Source organism: Planococcus citri, chromosome 5, assembly GCF_950023065.1.
Source record: "Planococcus citri chromosome 5, ihPlaCitr1.1, whole genome shotgun sequence".
NCBI classification, from domain to species: domain Eukaryota; kingdom Metazoa; phylum Arthropoda; class Insecta; order Hemiptera; family Pseudococcidae; genus Planococcus; species Planococcus citri.
The window spans coordinates 23321538-23344303 of NC_088681.1; the positions used below are offsets into that span (position 1 = coordinate 23321538).

Here is a 22766-nt window from a genome sequence, read left to right on the forward strand (position 1 = left end):
TTGGTACCAGAAACGAGAGAAGTTGGAAACGAACATAGTCAACAGCTGTGAAAATGTTGCAAAAATTATTCTAAAATAATTTAGCACTGTCACGTAATAATTTTCGTATTCGAGATTTTTCATTTTTGTCGATTTTAGAATTATCTGCGATCGCGTGTCAGTGTCTTTTATGGGCTCGATTCGCTTGAAATTAACGAAATGCATGGAAGAATACTCGTATTGCTCATTACTCACTATACGTTGATCAATGATATTCGAAGAGTGGTGTTTTTTGGTCTTTTATAGAATTACATGCTCGTGTGATATTATAAAAATAATTATTTAAATTGACAAAAATCAAAGGAAGAAGATTCGAAGTACGAGGCTGAGAGAGGAGCAAAGAAAGGTGGTAATCGAGGTGAAAACCAGTTTAACTCGAATTTACTTTACTCGAAGATGGCACAGCAGTGCCAATATATGTGAATTAAATGTCCTTATATCTATGTATTAGCAAGCTTGTCGAAAATTCTACCGCTTGTAGGTATTTTTTTTAACCATTATTTTACCACTTGTAAGATATTTCTCTACCTGGCGTGTGCGTCCAAGAATCGACTCTCGAGCGTAATTTAACGATCGTCTTGAACCTTGGAATTTGTTTTGAAATTCGAGTAATTTCTCGTGTACTACTCTATTATTCGTTCTATCTGCATATCGCAGTGACGAAAAAAAAATTATTGAAATACTAATAAATATGTTAATAATACTCGTATATCTGCCTATAGAAGAATCTGATTGTGAATTAGCAAAAAAAAAAAAAAAAAAAAAATTTGAAAGAGAGAAATATAAAATGGTTCAACGACGTTCTAAAAATATTCGCATGATACGGTTACGTTGCTTTACGTTTCTATTAGTCGAGTCCGGAATATAGTATAGCGAGACTAAGTGCGAGTAGGTATCACTAATGTGTGGCTTGTCGAGACAGGAAGGAAGCGAACTACGAAACCAGTAGATGAAGGTGAACGTCGTTGTTATATACCGAGTAAAAAATTATTTTATTGACAAATCTGCCCGGCCCCGACTAGTCCCCTAAACTATTTCGCCAAATGGATTGAAAAAATGTATCTAAAATATTCTTGTGTTTACTCGAGACAACGCGATGATGATGACGATGATCAGTACCATCATCATCGGATGAAGACTAGAGAGTCATTATTTATTTGGTATGTACTAATACGTTGTTCGTCGTATTATACGCAGATTTTCTCATTTTAATTCCAACTTATCACGTAAATCGCAGGTGCTTGTGTTGATCTACGATTTTTCCGGATTGATTTATTATATTATTTGTTTATTGTTTTCGTATATACCTGCAGTACCAACTTAGTACATACGATGGAGTAAAATCTACGTATGTTTAAGTTGACTTATGCATTGTCGACCTCGTCTCGCCAAGATCATGCGAAAGAAAAATGTCTAGCCGAACGCGAAGCCGCAATTGTAGCGAGCAAATACTCGTAATTTTATGATTTACGAGTTCACTGCGAAGTACACGTTGAATGGTGAATTGTGAATGAGACTGCCTGTTGGCAAATTGCCTTCGTATAAAACTGGCCGATTCGCGGATCGTGCACATGTACCTTTTGGCATTTGACATTAGTACTGGTAAAAAGCGAAAAATGTACCCTCTGGACCTTCCATTATCGTTGTTTTCATTTTAGAACTGTTTTGCTGATTTTCAACCATTTCACTGGTTGAGAGACAGTCAAAAGTGATCGATTTATTATCGTCGATCAGAACGAAGTTTGTGCTGATTTTGACTAATCGAGAATTGAAAGTGTTTTGAAGTTCTCTAAAAATGAACATTTTGAGGATGAAACCTGAAAGAACTTTCAGTGACGAACAAAAAAGTTTCTCTGCTAAAATAATCTATGTACTCATTTTCAAAATTAACAGAGTAGTTAAAAATAGATGAAAATTGTAGAAAAAATTCAGGAAATTTCAAGTTCTCGAAAAAAATGTTTCATAACGTTTTCAGTGTAAGAAAAATAATTCAAAGTTGGTCAATGTCGTAAACGTGTCCCCCTCCTCACACCAATAAATTTAAACGCTTGTCCAGAAATTGTACCGTTTGTTGCCAAAAACTTAATGATATTTTTTTCAATTTTCACGTTGATGCCTATGTGACCTCTTGAGCGAAAACGAGTAATATCGATTTTTTTTCAAGGCTCGCTTTTGCGAAAAAGTCTTAATTTTTGACAAAATTTCAAAAAAGTAATTCTTGCTTTTTTGTCAATAATTAATTGCCAAAACGTCTTGGATTTTTTCCAGACATTGGCATAAAATTTTACCAAAAATTGTCAAAAAATCCAATTTTTCTGATGAAAATTTTCAAAAAAATGCGCCTTTTTGCCAAAAATGGCTAAAAATCCTTGTCTTTTGTAAAAATTGTGTAAGTCTCTTCAGAAATAGCAAAAACTCTCGCCTTTTGTGTTGCCAAAAAGTCTGGTTTATTGCCATAAAGTTCCAAAAATTATCGTTTTTTCCCATGAAATTCCAAGAAATCTCACTCTCTGATCAGAAAGTTTTTCTTTTTTTCCAGAAATCGCTAAAAATTCTCTTTTTTTGGTTTGTGAGGTTTGTCTTCGTTTTTTTGGAAGAAAATTTCAGAATTGCTCACCTTTTTTTGTTACAAAACTTGCTCAAAAGTCTTACTTTTTTACTAAAAGTTGCTAAAAACCTTTATCTTTTACTACCTTAATAAAATTGCCAGAGTCTAGTTTTTTCATAAAAAAATGCTAAATAAAGATTTCACCTTTTGCCAAAAATTCCAAAAGTCATCACTTTTTTGTCAAAAAATTCCAAAAAATCCCGATTTTTTACCAAAAATTACAATAAGATCTTTTTTAAACTAGAAATTTGCTAGTCTCATTTTTTCACCAAAAAGTGTTGAAATTGTCTCTCATTTTTTTTTTGAAAAAGTGTTGTTTTTTTAAAATTTGATTTCCAAAATTTTATTAAGTCTTGCATTTTGTTAAAATTTTTAGTCTCAATCGAGTTTCATCATTATTAGACTTAGGGCCCCTTAGAATTCTTTATTTCGTGATATTTTTTGCATGAAATTTCATTGAACTGTCCTAGGCTTTTTTAAATGTTTTTTCCCTTAAAATGTTTTGCTCACATTTTAAAAAAAAATTTTGTTACTTTTTTGGACTTTTTTGGTTACTCAAGTCTAAGTCGAGTTACTTTTTCAGGGGGAGGGGGGATTGTGTTGAAGCCCTGATATATTCATGGTGCCTATTTCAGTAAATTCTATATTCTAACTAGTTTGGTCATAAATTTTGAATCGTTCAATGAAAAATTTTCATGATTTTCGAGCCATTTTCGTAATTTTTGTTAATGATTTGGATTATTTGTACATTTTTCAATATCGATGAATTTTTTCAGTTCTTCGATAATTTTTATTATATTTTTTCTTCACCTACATTTTTGATGTTTTCATCAGCTTTAATTATCATATTCTGGCATCACTGTTATGGATTCATGTTTATCATTGGTTGTATTCTATGTTTTGCAATTTTCAATGTATTTTAATAAATAATTATTTTTCAACAGCCTAGATTTGATAAATAATGATATTGGTTAAATTTTGAATTTATGCAAAGATCGAAAATAAAACAGAAGTAGCCAATTGGCCATTAAACTTATCCACAATGTGTTGAATAGTTCATAGACCTCATCTTACATTACGAAGAATAACGGAATGAGAAGCGAGGATCATTTTCTTTTCGGGGATTATTTCAATAATTCACATTATTATTGAAAAATGGCTACGTTGATCGTAAATTCAACCGCTACTTCTTGTATCATCGGCATTCGTAATTACAAATATTAAATCGTTGAAGCTCACGCGCGTGTATTTGTTGTTGTTAGTCCTTTTTTTCTTCGCAAAAACGTGTACGAGACATATTTATTTGAGAGTACGAAACATCTAATGCATTATGCATCTGGTTATTTAGCATTGGTAATTGTAGCATGAAAGTACAACTTGTAAATCTGATTGTAAATCCTGTTGTAGAGGAATTTGGCAGGTACTACATATTTGGCCTTCTTTCTGTTTTCTCGAATTATCTTTTTTGGGATGGTGCATTTGTATCGAGGGTGACTCCAAAATAGTGAGTCGAGTTCGAATGCATTTTGCAGATTTTAAAATTGTGTTTTAGCGAAACAGCCATGTCTCATATCTTCTTACTTGACGTATTTTATTTTTAGGTGAACAGGATGTTTCAAGTCACTGACCTGTTTGCGAATCCAAAAGCCAAGACCGGATGGTATACTGCGCAACACCCAGGCGCAGGTATCGTTCAGTCGTGTTTGAGCCGTGTAACAGGAAGCACGTAGCCGAATCACTGCTTTTCTTTCATTTCTGCGATCAAACTTTTCCTTTCGAATGAGCTTGTTCTGTTTATCGATTCGTTTAATTACGCTTATGGAAAATTACAATATTATGCAACGACCTTTTACATATTATCAGCTAGTGAATTTTAAAAAAAGTAGTCGATTTCAGTCCGAGTCCAACTCGTATAATAGATACCTTACTCGACTATCTAGACAGACGGTTTTCACTGACTCTCCCAGTTGCACTTTGTTTTCGCTTATGCGCCTGTGTAATTATTAATTAATTGAGAATCGAGATAGATTATTCACACGACCTGTAAGGTCTCTTAGCGTATAGTACATATTAACCTAACGTAGTGCCTCTACCTGTGTTCTACATGTTCGTACACATGTACATGTACCTATATATTTTTTTCAAAACGCGAAAACAAGACAACCAAGGAGAAGAAAAATTGCCAGAGCGATGACCGAGCACGCGAATTTGTCGCATTCCTGCCGCACCGCTACAAATTTCACAATTCGCAACCTTCCGAGATGGAATAATTTATTAGTGGTCGTGTACTGGAATATAAATAATTTTTTTTCCATTACAACGCAGGAAAAAACATAACTCTAGTTTTTTCTCACCGTTCGAGATAATGTATTCAAATTCGTAGAACTTTTGAAACAGCCGCTCATGAATGGAATTTTAAAAATTATCTTTCACAGTTACCTACACTCGTCCAAACCAGATTTATAACTTACTTGTGTACCTATATTGGCATGCTGAATTCGAGTTTAATTCAAATATGTACATTTGTATTTGTTATCATGTCTGAGTCGAGCTTGAAAAGTTGTTTTTAGATGTGTTATTCGAAATATGTTCGTAATGAGTTGTTTGAGTTTGAAATGTGTGAGTTTTTTCAATTTTTTTGAATTTTTTTAAGCAGAATTTGAAGTTGATGTGAAACGTTGACGAGTTGTTTTTAGGTGTTTGAGAAATTATATACACAGATATAGCTGGGCTTATTTTATTAGAAAGGCTGTATAATATTTTGATGCGTCTTGAAATTTGAATGTAAGGAACAAACAATGCTGAAAATGTACACTCTTTATGAATAATTTGATCAATTCAATTTCCATCGAATTTTCAACTAATTAAATATTTTTATTTCTGTTTCAGGTGAGTTTCAAATTTTCACATTTAAGATGAGAGACGATGAAAATGAGTAAGTTTATTTTAGAATATTTTTAAAAATCGTAATTTATCGATAGGGATTTGACAAGACAACTGTCGCGCTCTAGGAAATTGTGGTTAAAAACACCGGAACTAACGAAAGGTCCCGTTCTTATCAGCGATTTTCAACAATTTTCCTTCAATTTTCACAACATTACATTCCAATGTTTATACTGGGACCTTTCATCAGCCAACCATAAACAAGGCGACACTAGCGCGGCGCACCTCTGTCAAGTTCCTATAGGTACTGTATTGGGTTTGGTTAGACCAATTGGAATGGAATAATGCAAAGCCTTCAGGAAATTCAAAATTATTGGTTCATGAGACTAAAAAACATTTTATTTTGAACAAGTCTCATATCTCACCGAAAAATTTGAGATTTCTAGACATCTTGAAAATGGACCTGCGTTCCATAACTAAAATATAGTAAATTATTTTTAAAAATTTTTTTTAATTTTTTTTTTTAGATTTTTTAATTTATTTATTTTATTGGGTGCCATTTACAGCTACTATGAACTTGAAAGATTTCAAATTTTTTCTTCATTATTGAATTTTGAAATAAAGTGGGTTGATTTTAATTTTTTTTTCAAAAGGAAGACCACAAATAATAATTTTAAAAAGCATGATACAAGTTTTGTGCCAACCAGGCAATGTTCACTCTCAACCTCCTCTCCCCCCTCTATTCCAAATATTTTTTTAAAAGTTGCATAGAGGTGAACTTGACATAGATTTTATAAATCAATTTTTCAATTTATTTTTTGTATGAACCATTTTAGGGAAGAAGAAAGAGAGTGTATAACGTAATGAGAAAAAAATTGTGAGAAAATCTTTGGTAACTGAGCACAGGGTGTCCAAAAGTCCTGCTAATCTTGCAGGTTCTGCTTTTTTCTAATCCAAATTAAAATTTTTCAATACACATTCGATTATTTTAAAAATTATTCCATTGCAGATTTATTTTTCGTTTCTTGCCAACTCACTACTCAAAATTCAAAATTTACCAATTCTTCCTATTTTCAAAAATAATTCCATTAAAAAAGTAAATATGATAAAAGGGCTTGTTCTGATGCCAAAAATCTGAGAATTTTCCAAAAATGGCTAAAAAAAATATGATAAGATTTCATTTAAAAAGACGCTGAAAAGAAGCGAATAAAAATTTTATAGGTAACAAAAAAACGACTCCCTCCCTCCCCCCCTCCAAGGAATGTCGTAATGTCCAAAAACATTGAATAAGTGAAAAACCAACGTGTAAAATTTTGACCCCCTCCCCACCTCACCCCTCCCACTCCAAAAAATGGTCAATTGCATGTAAAATGCCTACCTATTAAGAAAAATTGAAATGGTAAAAGTGTTTTTGAAACTCATCTCCGAAAAAAATCTTGAAATGTTCAAAGATACTGACAAAGAGAAAAATTAACAATTTGGCGTGTAAAATCCCCCCCCCCCGGCATTAAAGAAAATTATTTTGAAATTTCGATGGACTTCTTGGATCTGTGGCACTGTTGTTTTCATTATGATTAATTTTTTTGATGAATTTTCTCCTTCATTCGTTCGCTCTTTTCAGAAGTGGGCGTTCTAAATTTTGTACTATTTGACAAAAAAATGCTCAAGATCGATCTAATAAAATTTTTAGAAAATTTGGGGTTTTTTCTTCTGAATAAATGTTGCAATTTTGAAAAAGACGTAGAAATGGTTTTCGAAAATGAAGTGTATTTTTAGTGATGGGTATTTTTGATTTTTTTCAACGGAATTTTTGAGAAGATTCATTCACTTTTATTTCATGTGACATTTTTCTTTTCCTATCCGATTTTCAATTTTTAACGTAAAATCAAAAGCATTTTCAGAATTGAACTACGTAGTACGTAGCTTTATTCGAATCGAAGAAAATTTTCGATTTTTAATTTTTCATCATCGAGTGTTTAATCCCCAAAAAAATAAAAAATGAAAAAAAAAATCAGAAAAACACGTGAAATTATCGACTTGTTGTGAGAATTCATTATTTTCTGTCTTCGTAGAAAGAAATCACCCGAACCTTGAAAATCAGACTAAGTCAATTTACTTCTCTTATTCAAGGAAATGAGTTTTAATTATTTCGAAAAACCTAAAATTTTCCTAAAATGTCTCTTTTCCTCAGTATTCTATTGACAAGTCTCAGTTTACTTTTCTTATTAAAGGAAATAGGTTTTAATTATTTTGAAAAGGCCCCAATTTCCCTAAAATGCCTATTCTATTGACAGGTCAACGTACTTAGAGATGTTGAGCGATTTGATCGCGTGCCATTGATGCATATTTAAGGCGCCGAGTTATACTAATCTTTTAACATGCAACATTATCCAAGTTAGCCAGCCTACAGCCCGTCAACTCGGTGTTAGCTCGTTAGCGAGTTGTGTAAGTAACGAGGCGACAGTCTTTTTAAAGTTTTCGTTTTCACTTTTTTTTAAACCGTAGCTTGATTTATTAATTTGATCGATTGTGTGGTAGGTGTTTATGAAACGAGACACGAGACGGAGAAATTATTTCGTCAACTTTTTCAATCAATCGTGTTTGTTTTTCGATCGAAAAATATATGACGTTTTGAAACCAGATTGCTTTTTTGTCTTGGTCTATAGAGATTGGTTTTGGTAATCATTTCCATATTCAGTCAAAAGCACACTTCCATTTAGGTGCACTCGTTGCTTCTTAATTTCGCTACTTGAAAGAAGAGGGAGTCAATGAGCTCAAATGACGATATAAATTGGCTGAGAAGTATTCCATAAACGTATGTACGAGGTTTCGAAACGTGTATGTAAAAAAGCTCCACTGGGATTTGAACCATGAACCGGGAGGATCAGCGAGCTTTGGGGCGAATGCGCCGCGTACTCGCGACTCGCGCTCGCGGACTGGACGCCGACCACGGCGACGATACGCCGCCGGCTGTCGTGTAACTAGTCGTGGAGGCTTCTTCAGTGTTGCTGCCACTGCTCGTTACCTAAATCGTGTGTCAGTGTGTCACGATAGAAGAGTCACTATCAGTACAGTGTACGCTTCGAGCTTGATTGCGCGTCTCGACCGAGAGTTCGTTCGACGAGTTTTTTTTTTCACTCTTTCATTCTCGCGAACTCCGATCGTAAATTTATTTCTGTGCTCGAATGTTATAATTTTGGCCAATTTTTTATTCGTTATCTAGAATTTTTATTTCGCGATTTTTTCCACGCTATTTTAATATTAGTTTTTTCCATCAGTATCGAATCGCGGTGGCAGAATAATCGTTATAATAGTTTTTTTTTTCTCGATCGGATATACACACTTGTAATCGTAATGTGCGCGACGTTGAATGTTGAATCGATGTTTATGTCGGATTAATTAATTACGAGTATGTCGGATATTAAACGCAACTTGTTGTTGTAATGTGTAACAAGTTTGAATATGGTGCCGGCAATACCGTGTACCCACATATACTAAAACCGCTCTTCCAGGTTTGTTTATGACGTATTAGTAATTGCCCTTTTTTTTTTCTATATCTCTTTCATACACGTTATTTGTTTCCCTTTCGTTTGGCCTGCTCGTTGGCGACAGGTTGTGCGAGCAAATTCACACGTTTATTATCTAATTTGGAGAGTTTGATCAATTTCGGTATTTTCCAGTTCGCTGGTCGAAACTGACTCAGAAGTCGTTTCCAAAAACTCTGCGGATTGGTCGTCCAAGGTCTTCGAATTGGGTGGTTTTCGTTTTACGAAATACTCGACTAATTTATATATTGTTGTTAACTGGTTGAAGAATCGAATTAGATGAACATCCCTACTAGAGAAAATACAGTAAAGTTTGAAGTATTCAAAAAGCTCTCAAAAAAGGTCCATTAAAAGAACATCGAGTCAAAGTCCATTGATGTAGAATTATCTGCAGAAAAAAGATCGGTTGATTTGTCGAAATAGTGAAAATGTTGTTAGAAATAAGCCAAAGTATTCGAGTCAGTTCGTAGGTAATCCTGTTTCTCTAAAAAGACCCATCTATAAGGACATCGAGCCAAAAGCTATCGATTTAGAATTTTCTGCAGATCAAAGTTGTGTTGATCTGTCAAAATAGCGAAGATATTGGTAAAAAGAAGCCAAGGTATTCGAATCAGCTCGTAGGTGATCCTGAATTTGCTGAAAAAGTCCACCATTTGACAGGATGATGTTGAGAAAATCTTGCATTTGGCTCTTGGCTTTGCATTTTTCTTTAGAAATTCTCGCTTTTTCATTAATATTATCACTCGATGTGCTGAAAAAAAGAATAAAAAAATTTCAGAAGAATTAATTGAAATCTAAAAATTACCTGATATGATTTGGATGAGGGGGAGGGGGAATCAGCTCAGAAGAACTTAATGAATATTCCGTCGAAGATCTTGGTAAAATTTTGAAAAATTCTTTCGTTTTGATTCGAAAAATCTATGTAGAAATGTGTACGACCTTCAAGAATATTTGCTCCATTTTTATTAAAATTATTTCTACGAGACGATGGAATTTTCCTAAATCTTTGAACAATTCAGAAAAATGCGGTGAGGGGGAGGGTGGCGATGTTCTGGCAAAAATTGGAAGGGAGGATATGATTTTGAAGCGATCTTAAACGTTATAATTATAAATTATTTGAATAGGTAATCCAAAAAAACATTGAGAGCTGAGGAGGAGGAGGGGGGAGATTTTTTTTGAAATTTTGGCATACGAAAAAAGTAAAAGTTTTAGGCAAAAATCATGACAACACAAAAAAAAGATTATTTTGGAATTTTGGGTACGAGAACGAAAATTTCTGGAAATTTGTTCAAAAAAATTAGTCTTTTTTGACAAAATTTTTTTTTACAATTTTTACAAAAAAATAGGATTTTTTGCAATTTTTTCAAAAAAAAAAAGGTAAGATTTTTTGGTATTTATTTTGATTGAAAAAACTGGATTTTTTTGCAATTTGGACAAGAAAAAAATCAATTTTTTTCACGCCAGAAAAAGCAAGACTTCCTGGAAATTTTGCCCCGAAAAAAAAAGTTTTTTCTGTAATTCTCATGAAAAACAAGACTGCTTGGCAATTTTGATGGAAAAACCAGTCATTCGAATAGTTCTGGCAACAAAGAGATTTTTTTGACAATTTTGATAAGTACTCGTACATACAACAGTAGAATTTCTTGCAATTTTTCCAAAAAACATGATTTCCTGGAATGTTTAAGAACGTTTGACCAAAAAAACAGGACTTTTTTTTTGCAATTTTGGCGGGAAAAAACTGAACTTTTTTCCACTTTTGTGTAATTGAGATGATGGGTATCGTGGAAAGTGGATTGGGAAATTGATCATTTGGAAAATTTGGCAATTAGGGGTTTTCCTATTCTGAAAAAATCATCACCATTGAATTTTCAGCAATTGAAATTTGTGTTTTGAATTTCGTGAAAACTTTCGAAAATCTATAGAATTGCTACGATAACGAAAGTTTAAAGATGAAGAAAAGTAAACTCGTGCTTATTCAGGTGAAATGCTTCGGGTTTGTTTTCTGTCTGGTGTCAAATCAATTTTTTGAACCTTTCTGGAGCCTTCATCACATCTTTTGATTTTCGATAGAATTTTTGATTTTTTTTTTTTTGAAAGGGAAGTATGTAATGATTTTTTTGCTGAAAATTTGAAGTTAGGGATTTTTTGAGATGTTCTATTCATGTGTTGAAATTGGATTCGAATCTTGGATTATCATTTTTGATTGTTTTGTGATTTTCTTAATTCATCAGAATGCTTTGGAAAAGGTTAGAGTCGCCCAGAATATTCGATTCAGCTGAAAAAAAGAAATGGTTGAATCAGTCCACAAAAAATGATTCTATTACACGAATATTGAGTCTTGACTCGAACAAAATTATTCAAAAATTATGTACGGCTACTTTTACTATTTAATTAAAAGATGTACATTATGCCGAAGTGCAATTCTGGCAATTTGTCAAAGTGGCGATATTATGCAGGAAAATTAGTCAAAATGATCGAACCAGTTCACAAAAAGGATCGAATAACACGAAGTTTGGACCAAGATGCAACCTTGTATATACAATTTCAAGACCATTTTCAAAACGTTACATAACAATTCTATAGAAGTAATTGTACTACTAGATGCACCATTTTTCTACCGAATTCCATCAATTTATTAATTAGGTGGTATTTCGATGAAAATATGATTAAGTGGACTGGTTGGTATATAAAATTCTTCGTATATAAATTGAAAATACAGGTATTTTCGATTCGTAACATAGATACCAAAGTATAGCATACGTAACGATATTCGACCTTGAAGGTGATGCCGAATACGAGCTGCGAGAAACGACGAAGAAAGTTTGGCGTTTTTGTCGTTCTTCGAAGCACCTGTGCATCGAATCGTCGTTCGTTTTGCATAATTAATAATGTACCCACTAATATCGCGTTTGCTGAAGAATTGATTTTTTTTTCCAAATACACGTTGTTGTAGAATACGAATTGAGATAGATGATGATCTATCTGTCGAGTGTTTTTTTCGCATTCGCACACTGATCGATGTTTGAAAAGTGAATGTGGTTAGATGATGGATGAACTGATGACTGGTTTGTTTAAAATAGACGAGAGTTAGAGACTTAGCCGACGGACGGTCGCTGCCTCCTTTATTTGTTCCTCGTTACTTGTCGAGTTAGCGTGTACCTCACTTCAGACTCGCTCTATCGACTGTTATATAATCGTATTGTCAAAAACGTGCGAATTTAAAAACGCGCGTAAGTATTAAAAAAAGAATAAGTAGTTCTCCTATGTAATTAGCACCGAAGTGAACCGCGCGATGATTGTTACAACGCTGCCGCTTAACCGAGGTTATGTAAAAAGCTAAGAAGCCAGCACGCATAGTTGCTTTGCTCGTTTGACAAATACATACTCGTACCTTCGTACGCGAGCTCTGAAGATCTTGAATTATTAGAAGCTAACCAACGCCTTGATGTATGAAAATATGGCCAGAATTGGTGTGATTTGGCTGAAAATGGAGTTGCAAAGGTTCGAGAAAAGGGCTAAGATGTTTGGCATTTGTTTGCAGGATGAATTTGAGTTGATGGATTTGGCCCTGTTTGGGTTGTAGATGATGATTCTTGATCAGGATCGTACTGATGATATCAATCTGCTTGAAGGAAGGATTATTCCAACCTGGGAGGGCCTCGAATTGGATCAGAATCATTTGCTGTGAGCTCTTGGATCCTTTTTGATCAGTGTGAATGCGATATTTGCCAATCAATGTTCTCTTGTCTCAAAACTTCTAATCAAGGAGTCCAAACTGCTGAAGAAATGAGTAGTTGTTTCTCTAGTGATGTCCAAGCTGCAAATTCAGTCACTCTGGATGTGTTCGGAGTGAGGGGGGGGGGTTGTGGAGTATTTCAAATATTGACAGATTTTTCCAACTTGAAGCCCCGATAGGATCAAAAGTCAAAAGTACAGTTAGAAGTGGATGGTTAGACGTCCAACTTGTCACTGAAAGAATCTCCATATGTTTTGAGTATTGAGCAAATAATACATAACAAGGGCGATCGCGGTGGTATTTTTCACTAATTTTATTTAACAACTCGGCTGTCAGTAAACACTATCGATTTCACGAGGAATTACACGTAGGTACATATGTACTTTTATAGGGTTAAAGTTGACCTATACCTACGTACGCATTTTCGAATTTTGTTTACTTTTACAGCTTCGATATAAAAAGGGGCGTACATGATACCTATTGCCCATACGTCTACATAGTCGTACGTTGCCTTCTAAACGACGATTTTTTTTTCTCTCTTTCCATAATCGATATAGCGAGAAGAATTTAACGATTGCTTTATTACGCGAATTTGGGCCGAAGGAAGGGACGTGGTATGCGGTACAATAGCCGAGTAACGAAGCGAAAAATCGCGCGTAATGAATTAATAAACGCCACGCCGCGGCGCGGTGGCCCAAGTAGTAAGACTGGAGGTCACGTTTGCGCGATGTCATAATACTTCGCGCGTTTGTACTTGTTGACTCGCAGCAGTAGGTATAGGCTATGTGGTTATAGTTTAGCAGCTTAACCAGCGAGTTATTTTTTCTAATATACAATACACCTATTAGCTAGAATCATATAAGTATTACAGTATATATAGTCAGAGATTTGGCAAACCTGTACTGTACGATTCTCTTTTCTCTCGCGTTGAATCGTCCGCAAGGTCTTCTTCAGGCCGGGCGTCGCGTCGCGTCGGTCGCTTGTCAGAAGCATTTAGTAGCTGGTGGTTTTCATCCGGCCGATGCGACGTCGTGTCTTACTTTGCAATTACACATGTATAATGCCAATTTCGCTTCGCTAAGTAGCAAGTGTGACAATCAAGTTGAAGGAATTCGGTAGTCAAGTTTTCAAAGTCGAGTTGTGGTCGCAGTTGAGTGATGGTTGAGGTTGTTATACGATTGCAAACGGTGCCAAAGTTTGAGTTTGAAGTGTGTGGTTTGGGTGTTGTTGAAGTTGGAAGATGTGACGAAGGTGAAAGTGAGTTTTTTTTTGGTGTGTTATGAGGTAGGAAATGATGTAGGAGGTGTGTGAGTGTTTGAGGAGTGAGATGACTTGATGCTGAGGTGAAGGGATATTGAATATCAGCGAAGCATACGTGGGGCTTTTGAGGCATACAGCAAATACATAAGGAGGAGGAAATGCAAGAAAATAAATGTAGACTATCTACAGACTCTAATTTGATCATTTTGCTTAGAGGGAAATAATTTGGTTCTGATCAGATTCAAACAGATCTATTCCAATCAAAACTCCGATCTGATTATGCCCTGTCAGATCCAATCAAATCCAGATTGAGTACGATCAGATATAAACGGATCAAAACTGATTTGCTGGTCAGATCGAATTCTAACTCAGCCAAAACAGAAACTTGTTTGTTGCACCTGGAAACCTGTGAGGCCAAGAGACAGCTCATCATACAATGGGGAAACACTGCGCTGAATCACACTGACTACCCCAAATATCTAGGAGTGACCCTGGACAGATCACTCGCTTATCGGCAACACTGTGAAAAGACCAAAATGAAAGTGGCAGCAAGAACAAACCTGATCCAGAAGCTGGTGGGCAGCAGATGGGGAGCTAAACCAAAGGTCCTGCATACATCCACTGTGTTACTCAGTTGCAGAATATGCATGCCCAGTATGGGGATGATCAGCTCATGCTGAAAAAGGAGATGTACCCTTGAATGAAGCATGTCAATTGGTAACAGGGTGCCTCAGACCAACTCCACTCACAGCACTGCATTGTCTCACAGGGATTGCATCACTGCAGGTACATAGGGATGTGGCTGCCAGAGTAGAAAAAACCATCGACATTTTAGTTTAACCTAGACCGCTACTCATACGCAAAATAACTCCACTGGTTTTGTCACCAACTCTGAGTAATAAACAAATGCAACAGCGCATGCGTCAACAACTGATAATGTAAGTGTGTGTGTGTACATGTGTATATTGCTGATAGTAGTTCAGTTATGCACATGCTGTTGCCTTTGTTTATTACTCAGAGTTGGCGACAAAACCAGTGGAGTTATTTTGCATATGAGTAGCAGTCTAGGTTAAACTAAAATGTCAATGGAAAAAAAAAACTAAAGCAACACACAACCCCTTACATCCCATGTATGTCTACAACAAATTACCAGAGAGCAGACTAAAATCCAGACACAGTTTCCTGGGAACATTAAATGAATCAAGTGCTCCTGCCAAAGTTGAGCGCTGTCAAATCTAGAATACAGGGTCAAGAAGCAATACAATGAGCAAATTGTTGCCTCAAGGCAGCCAACTGAGATACAACCTCTGGAAAATGCTGAATGGACTGAGAAGTGGAACAACGCGCTCAAAATCCAACCTATATAGATGGCACATGGCTGATGACGACCTATGCATATGTGGCGAGGTACAAAATAACGGACACCTTTTCAAGTGTTGATTATACGGCAACTTTGACACAGACAAACTGGACCAGACAATCAATGATGAGGGAATGAAGTTCCTCAAATACCGGGACAAGAAGGGAATTTAGAGGGTTGACCAGACATGGGGAAAATCAATTGGATCTTTGGAACAAGGGTTCTACCAGATCATCAAAGTCATCAAAAAGTCATATGTTTGGCCAAAAATCAGCGCTGTGAGACCGAAATGGTTTCTAAACTGGAACTGATTAAATCCCGATTCAAATCCAATCCTGAAACTGAAATCGTTTTTTTTTTTTTTTTTATCCTGAAACCGATATAATTTTGTACCCAAAACAACCCCAGAACTGAAACAAAATCGTTTTGGTTTTAGGATTTCAATTTTAGCCTTTTTCCCGCGATTTTATTTTGATAAATTGTCATTTTACATCATTTATCATCATTCATTCAGATTATAATAAAAATTACTCAACAAATCAAGCAAAATATGCTTTTAAAAAGTTAAACTAATTACACCATTGGATTCTCCATGTCAAAAGGTCCCATTTTTAGACCCCTTGCAGAGTTCTTTGGTCAATTTGGGCGAAAAATTGATTGAAATGGAAATTCCAAAACCGGAACTGATTCATCCCTGAACCAAAACAATTTTTTCAATCTCAAAACAAATCCTAAAACCGAAATGAAAATTTAGAAGAATGATTCCCAAAACAAATGAAATCCAATCCCGAAGTGAATGAACTATCCCAAAACTGAAATCCAATCCCAAAATCGTTTTGGTCCCACAGATTATCAAAAATTAATCAAATACCTACTCTAAAAATTGAATGATAATTTGTCAAAAACAACAACTTATCCACTTTGTAATGAAGAACATGTCACAAGTTTTCAGTATCCAATGCTTTAAATTTTTTAAAGTCTTTGATGGATTTTTGTGTGGCTCACTCATCATTTCTTCTGTGACTAAGGTGTATTAATTTTTTGTTTCTAGTTTAAAAATTGTTTGTTTTACCAAGTTTCGACATTTTTAACAACGCTTTTGATTTTTTTGATTTTTTTATTGAAATCATAAAACCTTGGAGATGAAAGTTTGTTGTGAATCTTTTAGGAAAAAATTTTCTGCCAGGACCCATAAACAGAAAAATCATGCAAGGTGAAAATTTGATTTCCTCTGATTCGTTTTCTAATCTTGATCCAATTTTTAAAAAATATAATTCGCTCTAAAAGCAATTCATGAAAACTTTCTAGTTGCTGCGAGTTAACAAGGAAGGTTACACGAACGCACAGATATCTTGTAAATACTCGCAGTAGGCTCTAAATATGTATCGATTTTGAATAAAAGTGAAATTTTATGCAACTAGAGGTGGACAGGTCTGAAGTTATGACTAGAGGCGAAGGTGTACGTTGAAATCTTTTAAGGTTTCAAATAAAAAAAAAGAACCACAAAATTAGCATAAGTACCAATTACCCATTGGCATGGTCATATTAATGGAATTTAACCGATGTTTTGCCAATGATATCATTACCAAGTGTGATTATTACATATTCAATTTTAAGCAGCGTTTAATGAAATTGAGTGAAAAGAGGTGAGTAATTTGAAAAAAAAATCAGATTGAAAATGATTTTTTTTTTGTGATTTTTTAAAAATAGTCAAGTTAGTTCGAGGTAAAATTGAAAAGATTTTCTCTTCGAAAAACTTTTTGATGAAGTGATGAAGTTGACAAGGGTGTCAGTAGGAGACAAATTTGATACAGAAAATTACCTCACACCTTCATGTGAACTGCTCCCGCCTCAAAATAGGGGTTGAATCTCGAACCACACCAAGAAGAAGAAACATAATGCGCTAGTAGAAGTACATGCATGATTATGAAACATGTGCCAAAATGAGCAAAAATACGAACTACATATTTGGCTTGGGTATCGCGTGCACTGAGTATGTATTTCGACAACTTGCAGGTAACTATTTGTAAGGTCGATTCGCACGAAATTCTCTATCGAAACCATAAGCAGTGCAAAAGCGATCCTTGAGATTACCTTCAGACAGCTCTCGCTCGAGTTAGTGGAGATGGAGAGGTATCCATACCAACCACAGCCGCAGCCGGTGCTCGTGTTGTTCCTGATTTTGAGGGGAAAATGGTAACAAAACGATGGAGGTGGCGACCGGCGATATTGGTGTATTCTTGACCATGAAAACTGTTCTGCGGAGGATAACGAGCCTGTATTACTCGTATCTTCATCTCACACATTTTAAAGGTAAACGAACCGGTTTCGGTTTGCCATTTTGATCCTGCACCGGAAATGATACCTGCGCCGAATTCGGAGTACGCGAATTTTTTCTAAAAATTTAACCCGAAGGAGTGTTACGAGATCTGCAAATTACTCGATTTAGATGATGAAATATGTATACTGCGGTGACGTATCGCTGCTGCATTCGCTGGCATATCGAAACCTGTGTGGTGGAATTAACTCTTCACTCTTGACATGCCACTGCCATCGTTGTTGCCGTTAACATCGCGTACAGAAATTAAATAATAGCTCATTAGTCTAATTGTTTGGTTGAAATATTTTACATTGTTGAAGACCTCACAGCCGCTCTCGTCGTCGCCACCATCGACGTACCCGACGATTCCACCGCATCGTCAATGTTATTGCTCTACTTAGGGTATCATAACGATGTGCTGGTCGAATCGTAAAATATGCATTGCGAATTGTGTGTGTAGTTCGAATGCGGATTACGGATATGCTCATTATCTCCCTTCTTCTACGAGTACATTCGTATGTGCGGAAAACCTAGTAATGACCGGTGGCGGTCAATGAAAGTAAATCGTCCGTCCAACGGAACCGAGCATTTTTCTCGTCGAGTTCCTCGGTATTTGAAATATCCGGCGAAGTCGGCTCAGGTTATGGTCAAGTGTGGTTAAAAGGTGTATCGGGCGTGAAATACGTTGAGCAGTTTAATTGATGAGTTTTCAGTCAACTGGATTGGGAATTTGATGAAGATGTATTTGATTGGGTCAAAAAATCACCTTCCTTGGCCAGTAAATTTTTTTGGAGGATTTTTCAAAATGTGTAAATCTGTGATCACATCGATCACTTTTTGGAAACGTTTAATTTGAATTCAGAAAAAAAAATTTAGGATATTGAAATTTGACTAACCTTTTTTTGAGGGGTTATTCTGGAGGAGTCGTCAAACTTGCAACTGATGAAACCTTTCTTCAAAAATATTGAGTAAAATTGACAAAAATTCTTGGAAAAAAATCCTTAGGAATCCATTTATTCTTGAAATTCTACCCAGCTCGAAAATTTGCCAAAAAATTGAAAACTTGAACTATCCGCAGCCTCTCACAGCTGCAAATTTCTTTCAGATAAGTATCTGCTAAAACTGCTCGTTGATCGATCACACCTAATATTTCATTCAACTTGAACTACAACAACTCGTAGTTTTGCCATAAAAATCGTGCGGTCGTTATCTGGCATTAATTACCTGGTGAAAGACTCTCCGCCGTCGCCGCAGCCACCCACCGAAGGCTGCAGGGGTGGCTCATGTGTACCGGCTACGTCGTAAAGCTCGTTTACTACACACATTTGAGCAGATAATTTGGCAAAACCTTCATCGGAACCGGCTTTCTTTCTCGACGTATGTAATATGCCATGCCATATACCAGTGTCAAGAAAATCAACAACCATCTGCGGTTGTAGCGTGGCCACTTTTTCCTCCCCCTCTCGCTCTCACCGCCTTTCTCTCTTTCTGCGATCTACCTATTTCGAGAAATTCGCTTAATCGCGGATAATAAGTATTAATTTGTTACAAATACTTAGGCGCGGAGTTGGTGACAGTAGGTAAGACGGTGGTTTTAAACGACATCGACACCCCCACCGGTTATAGGCCCGAAAACTCGGCGACCTTACAAGGTGAAGGTCGTATCGCTTTTCGAGCCGAAAATCTGTCTTTATAGCGCTTTTCATTTACTAAGTTCAGTTTAGTTTCAATCGGACTTTTAACTTGGTGTCGGGATCGACGATCCGATCACGTATTTTAATTTATACGCCTAACAGCAGGTAAATTTCATTATTTTATAAATTCGTATTTTTTTTTTGTTTTGTTCTAAGTTATTGTTTTAGTATTTCAGTTTATGTTCGTTCGTTTTTTTTTATAAGTTTATCGATTTAGTTCGGTTTTTCCTCCTCTTTTTTTTTTTTTTTTTGATCTTCATCGTATTTTTCAATTTGAAACAGTAATTTTTTTTTTTAGTTTGTTCATTTGTATGGTGAGTATTCGTGTGAAGATTGTGGATTTTTGTTGATTTCGAGCTGTTTCATGTACTTACTATCGCGATATCGAGTTTGAAAAAATGTGTTTCTGTCTGTGGTGTCGTTGGAGTGATCGTTGATAGTGTATTGTGAATATTGTGAATGGTCATCGGACAAATTTATGAGCTGAAGTGGAAATAAAAAATTAAAGAGAGATCGATCTAGAGTGTTTTACAAGCTGTGAGTATGTGTCATGTCATATCATAGAACAAACATCATCAATACGTCGAGTACACGTGTACTCGATGATGAGCCATTACAGTATTTTTCATTGCGTGGAAAAGTGCTGATGTCATCAGTAGGGTATATTTGGGTTTTCTGATGTAGTACTATGATATGATATGATTGGGTCAAGTTTCGAGTACGGTTGGTGCAATTTTTTAGAAAGCATTTGAACGAGCTAGAGTGAAGAAAAAGGGTTATGCAGAGTACGAAGAAGTGAAACGATAATTTAATCAGATTGTTTGATTATTTTATACTCGTACGTCGATGGAAGTATTTTGGATTAAAATTACACAATTCGAGCAGGTAATCTGCTATATTTTAACCAGACCATAGAATGAGGCAGGGTAATCAATGGTCACGCTGCTGCTGTTACCGATGCATGTCTACCTATACACGCCTACCTGCGTTAATTCTTGACATTCCTCAGACTAAAGATTGTTGACACAAACACCTCGTCATATTTCCATCGAAATATTCGTACGCGTAATTTTACCGATATTGGATTATTTTTATTTTACACTTTTTGTTTTGTTAACTTAATCGAAGCGTTCGGGTTCGCGTTCTATTCTATACGAGGATAGATGAACTCCAAGGTCGAAACGTGACTGTTTGCTTGGCAGGTCGTTACTCTTGTCGATTCTCGATCACCCCGATCGATGGCAGTCGGATTTTAGGATTTTCATCGAGGCTCGAAAAGGTCACCTTTTCACCCTCAATAGGGTTGTAAAGCTAAGTTCTCGCCATCGTGAGAGATTTCGATATACTCGTACGTGTGCATTTTGGTGCTATTTTTTCCAAGTGTTTAGATACCTAATCGATTCTGAAAGATCGAAATTTTTGTGCATAATCTGGTTAGTGTTTCTTTTATTTTTTTTTTATTGTTTCGTTAAGGTTAAGGTTGAATGAATTAGCAGTGAAAAAAATGCGGCTGCTGGGGCAGTCAGGAAGTGAACTTGTTTTTCTTTTTCGTATGTATCATTTTTTATTCTTTTTTTTCTCTCTTTCATCGAAACGAAATTTTTTTCCTGTTATTCCGGTCGAACCTGTAACGCCTGTTCTGTGGCTGTCGTCGTCGTCTTTTTTTTTTTTTACCTACTCGAATGTACCTACGCCGTAGCACCCATATTACTATCTATGTAGTCGATATAATTATCGTTCGATCCGGCCACTGCCGCCTTTTAAAGGTGCACGCATGCGATGCCCTTGATTCGCGTAATATACACGAGGAGCAGCTCCAGACTCCGATCACCCTGCTCCTCTCTGACCTGGCAGTGCATTTACTTTTACTTTCATGCTGAGACAACTGCATCTTATTATATGCTGCAGCAAGTCTGCCTCTTGGCTCGTCTGCTTGTTCGACGACGTCCACATTTCTCGATCTTGGAACTTGAACACCGCATACTACGAGTACATTTGTTGGTCACTGGTTACTGGTCAGCAATTGAAGGTGAGGTGAGGTGTGAGGTGCGGTGCGGTGCATTGGTCATCCGTACAAGTTGATTGAATTTCAACCAACGTAGTCGTCGTCGTTGTCGTTGTCATCTCTCTCTCTCTCTCTCTTTACGAATCGAGTGCGACTATATGAAAAAAGTTGCGATTACGATTGTGTGTGTGTGTGTGTGGATTTCTGTTGTTGTGACCATCATCCTCATCATCGACATCGCCATGTCAACGATATACGTATTGTCGTTTATATAGGTCAAGTTTAACGATACAATGCGCCAGGCCAGTAGCGGGATGGGCTGCGTTACGTTACGTGAAACGTTATTAATGGATGGGCATATGCCTGCGACATTCGGAAATACGAACGTTGACGTATGTATCGCGACTGGTACCTCGACTCACCTGCGTATGTGCTCTTGTGGCCAATTCTAAGAGCTCTGTACGAGGTTAATTTAGGTGACTGCCGCCATGTCGGCGGCCTTAGTATACAACGATGTGTGGTAATTTGCGTCAATACGTTTGGTCAATTGTTTATGTGCTTGTGGAATGTTGTAGAGGTCTGGAAATGCATCGACGAAATTTAATGAACTTTGGGATCTGAGATTAAGTTTGACTCGAATTTTGATTTTAGGTTGAATTTTCGATTTAAATTCAAAATATGCTCGGATTTCGAATTTAGATTCGTTTAAACTATAAAGCTTGCTTGAATTTTTAATCAATATTTTTAAATCAAAATCTGCTCTCATGGTTATTTAAAATTAGCTCAAATACAAGTTTACTTAAATTTTGAATCGTGATCTAAAATCTAAAATCTGCTCATTTGGATCTAAAGCCCAGTGAACTTCATTTTGTAATCAGAGTTGAAAATTTAAAATTCGCTGAAAGGTTGGATTAGGGTTCAAAATTCGAGATCGACTTGAAAAATTGGGTCCAAAACGGGGATCCGAAATTAGCTTCAGTTTTGGATCTTTGATCATTAAATCAGATTTAAAATTTGCTCAAAAGTTGAATTTAGATTCGAAATCGAAGATGAACTCGAAAATTGGGTTCAAATCGGGGATCCGAAATTAGCTTCAGTTTTGGATTGTTAATCTTCAAATCAGATTTAAATTTGCTCAATAGTTGAATTTGGATTCAAAATCCAAGATGAACTTGAAAATTAGGTCCAAATTGGGGATCCAAGATTAGCTTCAGTTTTGAATCTTTAATCATTAACTCGAAAATCTGCTCTTTTGGATTTAAACCCAAGCTCATTGTGGATTCAAAAATTCAAGATAAAGTTGATAATTTGACCTG

General features: G+C 35.9%; 1 protein-coding gene across 11 annotated transcripts in view; it reads left to right on the forward strand.

Moving 5' to 3' along the window:
* LOC135846524 (very long chain fatty acid elongase AAEL008004-like) overlaps nucleotides 1-22766 on the forward strand; it is a 134035-nt gene that overhangs the window by 69613 nt on the left and 41656 nt on the right. For 2 of the 11 annotated variants that reach the window (XM_065365660.1, XM_065365663.1), the window contains exon 1: nucleotides 8582-9042. The exons of 5 other annotated variants lie outside the window; for them this stretch is intronic. In XM_065365660.1, the coding sequence (XP_065221732.1) occupies nucleotides 8974-9042 (69 nt within the window). In that variant the 5' untranslated portion in view covers nucleotides 8582-8973. Of the gene's footprint in view, nucleotides 1-8581; nucleotides 9043-19395; nucleotides 19551-22766 lie in introns of those variants that run through there. 4 more of the 11 variants (XM_065365661.1, XM_065365669.1, XM_065365664.1 and 1 more) reach the window with 4 other exon arrangements.